At 63.6% G+C, this 247-nt stretch overlaps 1 protein-coding gene across 1 annotated transcript in view; it reads right to left on the bottom strand.

Annotated features, from left to right (window-relative positions):
• The window catches only part of PPM1J (protein phosphatase, Mg2+/Mn2+ dependent 1J), a gene marked incomplete at its 5' end in the record, with an annotated part of 6,179 nt that overhangs the window by 4,551 nt on the left and 1,381 nt on the right, over positions 1–247 (bottom strand). Inside the window, one exon of the mRNA XM_010178386.2 lies at positions 116–228. Within this exon, the coding sequence (XP_010176688.2) occupies positions 116–228 (113 nt within the window). The remainder of the gene's footprint in view (positions 1–115; positions 229–247) is intronic.

Genomic DNA, 247 nt, shown 5'->3' on the forward strand with positions numbered 1-247 from the left:
TAATGAAGGATGGAGCCCAGGCTTCCCCCCCAGCCATGCCTCCAGCACCGCCCTGCTCTGCTGGGATGCTCCCCAATCACCAGGCAAAAGGCAGGGGCTGCTGGTGGGGTCATACCTGCTGTCACCAGCGTTGGCCACGTAGAATTTGCCCATGAGGTAGATGGCAGCCAGGGCACAGCAGCCCCCGGACAGGTGCTGGGACGCCCGTTCTCGCTCGATCTGGTCGTCCTGGGGAGACAGAGAGTGG

Source organism: Antrostomus carolinensis, unplaced genomic scaffold (assembly GCF_000700745.2).
Source record: "Antrostomus carolinensis isolate BGI_N321 unplaced genomic scaffold, ASM70074v2 scaffold30321, whole genome shotgun sequence".
NCBI lineage: Eukaryota > Metazoa > Chordata > Aves > Caprimulgiformes > Caprimulgidae > Antrostomus > Antrostomus carolinensis.